Consider the following 7,142-nt stretch of genomic DNA (forward strand, 5'->3'; position numbering starts at 1 on the left):
GTGACTAAGATTTGCTGAAAGCCACTTAAACAGAATAAAGGGCATATACATTTAATAAAGCTCACTGATAATAGACAATAAAACTCTCAGGGACATTGTTTCTTTTTTCTTTTTTTGTCTTATTTATTTATTTTTGAACTTTTATTTTTGTTTTGAGGTATAGCCGATTAAAAATGTTGTGACAGTTTCAGGTGAACAGTGAAGGACTCAGCCATGCAGATATATGTATCCGTTCTCCTCCAAACTCCCCTCCCATCCAGGCTACCACATAATATTGAGCAGAGTTCCATGTACTATACAGTAGGTCCTTGTTAGTTATCCATTTTAAATATAGCAGCGTGTACCGAGACATTTCTTTTTTAATTTTGAAGTAACCTCTTCATACCAGCAAGTACAAAAAACAGAATTAAAAAAAAAAGTATTTTGACTGAGTCAGGAGAAGGCTTTACTTTGTTTTGTAACTAAACTCTTCGTACCAGCAAATGCAACAAGAAACAGAATTAAAAAAATTTTTTTGACTGAGTCAGGAGCAGGTTTTTATTTTTTTAAACAACATTTTATGTCATTTCGGAAATCTAATGCAAAAAAAAGAATTGCTTAACAAGGATACTTACAATTGCTAGTTTTCTAATGTTTATAATCATAACTTTATTTTCAGCTGTCTACAATTTATCAAGTTTCCAACAACCATTTTCTCCTCTTTTCTCAAACTCAGGTCATAAAGATACAGGCAAAAGAAACAACTTTTAAAAAGTATTTAAAAAATAAACACTACAGCAAGTATATTTCAGTTTTAAAGATACTGCCTTTTTTATTATGGGAGCTTAATCAGTACTAATTTAAGCAATTCTTAACATGGCATTTTATATACGTTAGCAACAAACATGGGAAGCAGAGATTCATATATTCATTCTGGTAATGGAAGAGGTACTGTTAAATAACAAAGGAAATCAGTGGAGTAGTTATATAATACAGTAAAGCAGTAAGAACTGTAGAGGAGCACTGACCTCTAAATGGGTAAGTAACTCAATGGTTCTCTCTTTGAGATCTCAACTTTTTTCCTCTTGCCATAAGTATTGGATTCCATCTTCATAGGTGAGAAAATGGCGCCAAGTTTGTTGCCGGAAGGAGCTAAAAAGTTGACCAGGCGTTGAGTCGCTTGTGCGACACTTCCGCAGTGCGACACTTCCGCTTTTCCATCTGACGACTGGTGACGCTGAACAAATACGGAAGGTTAGAAACTTAGAGTCAGGATTGGACACACCTATCTCTGTGACATCAGATACCTCATGTTGATGAAAATGAAAGGAAACGCCTTCACATCAGTGTTTTGGTTTGCAAAATACTTGGTTGATTTGATCGAGTTTCTGGACACCTTGAAGATGCAGCTTAGAAATCACATAGCAAACCCTCCATTATAGTTAATGTTGAATTTCCCAGTATAATCTTTTTCTTTGGCAATTCAGAATATATTTCAGATAATGATAATAAAAGTTTTTGTCTTTTATTTTTTTAAATATTGATTAATCTATTTCCCTCGTAGCTCAGTTGGTAAAGAATCTGCCTGCAAAGCAGGAGACCTGGGTTTGATCCCTGGGTTGGGAAGATCCCTGGAGAAGGAAAGGGCAACCCACTCCAGCATTCTTGCCTGGAGAATCCCACGGAGAGAGGAGTCTGGCAGGCTACAATCCATGGGGTCTCAAGAGTTGGATACGACTTAGTAACTAAACCACCACTACCAATCTATTTCCCAAATTTTTAAAAAAGGTCTTGAATTGCAAGTTATATATGTAATCTGGAATATGCAGATCTAAATATATATATTCATTTCTCATACCTTTCAAACAAGAATTAAGCAGTGTTAGTTAATTTTTGTTACGTTTCCTGATTTCACTGAATTGACAGTGTTGAGAAAGGTCAGCTTTTCAAGGGAATAAAATTTATCACCTATTCAGGCACTCTAACTACTGTACTGTGGGAATTCTATTACTATTAGCATAAATACATGAAGATTACCATGCCCCTACTATGTACTATGTTCCTATATTTTCAACAATTTTAATGATAGGTTAAATGTTAAAACCAAAGGCTTTTTGTGTCAATGGTATTAGTATTCATCAAGTTCCTTCAGTCACCTGGAAAAATTGCAAAATAATAATATTATGGATAAATCATAAATGATAACTAAATAATCCATTTGAATATTAACTTTTTAGTATTTACAGAATTTATTTACATCAACCCTATATTTTTGTACCATCTTTCGTTTTTGGAAATAGATACAATGATTGCTTTTTTGCTGATTATTAAGAGTTCTGGGGAAATTTCAGCTCCTGTAAAAACCAAAATCTTTGTTAAACTTTGATTAAATGTCAAGTGGGAGAGAGATACTGGTAGGAGGCTGAAAACTCAATGTCCAGAAGCCAGTGTATATACATAATTTGAAGCAATATGCAATGGCTTTTATTTCAATGTGTTTATTTTGTATGGGAAGTACTTCATTGTCTGTATCTTTGTATAGAGATAGCCTAAGAGTAAATATTTTAAAAACTCATGTGAAACTTTATGGTTTATACTCTCAGATATTCTCCACAGAAAATTTTTCTTACAGAATTACATGAACTGAGTATCTGTTGAGCATGAGTTTATGCTGACAAACCAATTACTCAGGCAAAGGAAACACACCTAGAAGCTTAATTTATGTATGTTAGTCGTTCAGTTGTGTCCGACTCTTTGCAACCCCATGGATCATAGCCCACTAAGCTCTTCTGTCCATGGAATCTCCAGGCAAGAATATTCCTGACCCAGGGATTGAACCCAGGTCTCTTACATTGCAGGAGGATTCTTTATCGACTGAGCCATGAGGCAAGCCCACAGAAGCCTAATTACCTGGCTTATATATCAGTCTTATTCATATTATCTCTTTAACTCTTTCTTTTTCATGTGTGGTAAGCATGGCCAATGTGCATTTTCAAGGAATGGTTTAATGCTCCTATAAAGATTGAACCAGCAATTCATTCACTGAACATTTAATTCTAAAAGGTGATAAACTTTTCCTGAAAAACAGTAGTAATCAGAATTTGACCCAAACACTTCAAACTAATAAATTTAAAGTAATAAAAGAAATGTAGGTCAAATTGAGAAGGTTCAAAGGGATTTCTTTTCCAGGATGTATTTGGTGAATGCCTTGAACAGAATGTGAAATACTCTTTGTGCTCAGTGATAATTGGTGAATGTTTGATAATTGGTCTCAAGGTCTGTAATAGGATTTAAAATTATTCTAACTAAAATATTATCTAATTTGAGTTAGCTAGGAGGGTCATGATTCTACTTTAAAGAAATATGAGGAACTTATATGTTTTTTTGTTTCATACTTGTGAAACTGCTTTCTCAAACAGGAATTTTTATGTAATTATGATAGTCAGGATATACCCCAAATTATCATTAAGATGGAGAAAGTTGACTGAGTTGGTTAGTGAAAGGCGCAACACTTCAACTTTTATGTATTTTCCCTCATTGACTATCAGGCAGACATGGCCTACCAGCCTACCCTCCAGCTAATAACAAACACTAGTTTAAAGCTATGACCATTCACACACATGGAAATTCTTGGCTTTAAGAGAGCTTATTATAGGATATTGAATATAGTTCCCTGTGCAATATAGTAGGACTTTGTTGTTTATCTATTTTATATATAGTAGTGTGTATCTGCTAATCTCAAACCAGTTTATCCCTCACTCACAGTATAACATTGTTTTCTATGTCTGAATCTGTTTCTGTTTCATAAATAAGTTTAATATCCTGTAATAAACCATAATGGAAAAGAACACAAAAGAATATATAGAAAGAATACATATATATGTATATATGTATGTATATAACTGAATCACTTTGCTATACATGAAAAACTAGCACAACATTGTAAATCAACTATACTTCAATAAGAAGAGAATATAAACAGTGATAATTATTGGCCAAATTGTAACTCTTAAATTGTCTCTCTTTAAATACATCTCAGTTTCAGGGGCTTTTGAAACAGTTTTTAAATGGGTCCCTTATCCAGCTCTTAATAGTTGTCTGTGGAGGTGTGAGTTTCTAAAGGAAGCGTTCAGTGACTCTAGCTTGAAACGCATGTAATTATACTTTTGATTGCTCTCTTACTATCTGCCAGGCAGATACCACTGAGCCTTATTTACTACTGAGTCTTAAAAAGTTGGTGGGCAAGTGTGGGATCCTTCTGCCTCACTCATGAGTGTCAAGTAACATAACCATGTTTTGGTATGGCCTGTAAAGTTTGTTACTTCTTAATCCCATCCCATGCAGGTATAAAAGTTGAAAAAAATCTCAGATGAGATGACTGATTTTTGTGAAAAAACAATATTGAAGAATAAATCTTCATCAGCTTTATTTTTTAAAGGTGTTCAAAGTTTGAGATATTTTCTACCTAGGCTTTCTCAACTTTTTATGAGCTTCAAAGAATATTATATGGTTGAATGGCTCAGGATGTTAAATTCGTCCTCTCTCCTCAAAAAACTGACCAAATATACTGATTCCAGGAAATTCAACTTCCTGAAAAGTATTTGATGAATGTTTTATAAATATTTCTAATAATTCAAAAATTGTGAGACCAGAATGAAAATATAATCGTTAATAAATAACATTATGTGTTATTCTATTTCTCAGTGATATTCACCTCATAATAAATGAATTTCCTTAAAAACATACTGGGTAAAAATAGTTAATAGATGAATATATCTAATGAAAGAAAAGATCAAGATATAGACAGAAATACTATATAATATCACTAAATTTCTGTCATTGTTCAAATGTTCTGCTAGTTTACCAGAAACTTCATGGCAGGTTTAAAGTTGTTTTTACCTAGGAGAAAACCAATTGAACATTACAGTCAGTTCTGAGAAGAATGTCCTGTAAACTAGGTAAGCCTTGAAATGAAAGGGAAAAAAATCTACGTGTACAATCTATTATACATAGGTGCTTTAGAAACCTTTATATATCACCAAAGGACCTCTACATCAACAAAAAACACCCGGAAGGAAAATAGACAAAATGCTGATAATTCTATGAGAAGAGTTCTTATATGACTTAAAGCAAAGATTTTTCATGAGTAAACTTATTCTCTTTGATCTTCAAGAGAGCATAAATTCAGTTTTATAAAACCATATGGAGTCAAAATCTAGACACAAGCAAATCTTCATATTATGACATATGCATGAATTTGGACTTGACTTTTTTTATATAGCATTTTTAAATTAATTTATTTTTTATTGGAGGATAATTGTTTTACAGAATTTTGCTGTTTTCTGTCAAACCTCAGCATGAATCAGCCTAGAAGGGTGGGATGGGGCGGAAGCTGGGAGGGAGTTTCAAAAGGGAGGGGATATATGTATACCTATGGACTTAAGATTCTTTTAATAAGTGGATAATAACACTTTTAAAGGCTTTCCACTTGAAAGTTGTAAATACTGAAAACATTTTCACCCTTCCTTCACAGTTTTTAAAATTCCTTGAAAGTATAATTCAAATAAAAGATACCTTTTAAAATAAGCTTTAAAAAAAAAACCCTGATGCACATGGTACTTATTGAAAAAGTTTTCAAGAAATATTAATTTATATTTAGAGCATCTTGGAAGTAATCTCATGAAGAATAATACTTTAATTATAATTCTGTTTTATTAACAGAGCAGTTAGCAATATAGAAAGAATCCCCTAAAGACTAATGGCTTTTTAATTGGATCTTCTAAATTTAACTTCTTAGCAGATTTAATTTGCCACTTGATTATTTCCCACTTAGATTTCCAGAAAGAGATGTGAAAGTTCAGGATATTGCCAGAGCTGACAAAAATAAGTCTATATAAGCACACAGCAAAATTCCACCTCATATAAAATATATACTTTGAGTTTCTCCTAGTTTGCTTGAGAATTGGATTAGTATAGTAGAAGTTACTACCTTTTGGGTTTTCTTGCTTCATGTTCTGGTTCTGCTCCTTTAAGTTCCAATAGCATATTTCTTGGCAAAGCTGAAACTATCCATTCCTGTCTGTCAGAAATTTCATTAGAGAGATTTATCAGACGGACTTTATTCTTTAAAGAAGAGAGAATTTAAGAAACAATGGAAGAACTTAATGTACTATTCTTAAATATGACTTAGAAATCTAATGGCACAAGGGCCGTTAATTACATAGCAGTATTTGATTATAATTTTTTCATACTTTCAAAAGAAACTCGGATTTTCAAGTCACTAACCTTTCAGTGGGTTTACCACCACCTTCCAGATGGTTTAACGCAACAGAGAGCACAAAGAGAACCACTGGGAGCTTCAAAATGCCCATTGCTTCTCAAATTTTCTGAAAAGAATAATTCAGCTCTAAAATCAAGAAATCTACTGTAGCTTTGTTTAATGACATATTAAACTAGAGCCTACTTTAAGAAATCTTTTAAAAACACAATTTCCAAGAACCATAATTTTATTGATATGGCTCAGACTGTTCATGTAATTTTCAAAATTTTCCTTTACCCAGTTTCCTTTAAAAACAATCTAGAAAACTGATATCATTATACATTATCTCTTTACTCTTCCTTTGAAATAAGCCATACATTTAATCCCAAATTTGTTCTAATGCTAAATAAATAATAGTATGGTAGACACAGAAAATTCCTTACCTTTTAGTGTCTCAGTGTTAGCAATATTGGAAAATGCCTTTGTTAACAAGGAAGCTTCACGGAAAACCCCAAGCTTTTATCCACTGCAGCATTTACCCCCCAACCTGCTAGCCAGTAGTCCAACTCAAATATACCCTTCACACCTTTTCTAGCTCTGACATCAGACAGTTCAGAGAGACTCTGTCATTAATTTCCATCCTTACAGAGAGAAAGAGCCTTATAGATAGGAATAGCAGGTGGGTCATTATTATGTTAACACATCAGTGAATGTTAACCTAGCATTACTGCCAGGTTAACATTGCTAGCATCACTGATGTTAGGTTAGCATCAGTGAATGTTAACCAAGAAAATATCTTGGTGGAGTTAATGGTGTGTCACACACAGCAGAAGTTTGAATTTACCATCTTTGTAAAATACCAGAGTGAATTTTCAAGGATTAAAGAGAAATTTCTAGTAGTGTG

At 33.1% G+C, this 7,142-nt stretch overlaps 1 protein-coding gene across 1 annotated transcript; it reads right to left on the reverse strand.

Annotated features, from left to right (window-relative positions):
* Positions 1–1,009: 1,009 nt before the first annotated feature.
* IAPP (islet amyloid polypeptide) lies at positions 1,010–6,350 on the reverse strand. The gene is given in 3 exon segments (XM_065932047.1): positions 1,010–1,159; positions 1,162–1,216; positions 6,265–6,350. Coding segments are annotated over 3 exon segments (291 nt in total).
* Positions 6,351–7,142: the final 792 nt, after the last annotated feature.

Source organism: Muntiacus reevesi, chromosome 1, assembly GCF_963930625.1.
Source record: "Muntiacus reevesi chromosome 1, mMunRee1.1, whole genome shotgun sequence".
In the NCBI taxonomy this organism is placed as follows: domain Eukaryota; kingdom Metazoa; phylum Chordata; class Mammalia; order Artiodactyla; family Cervidae; genus Muntiacus; species Muntiacus reevesi.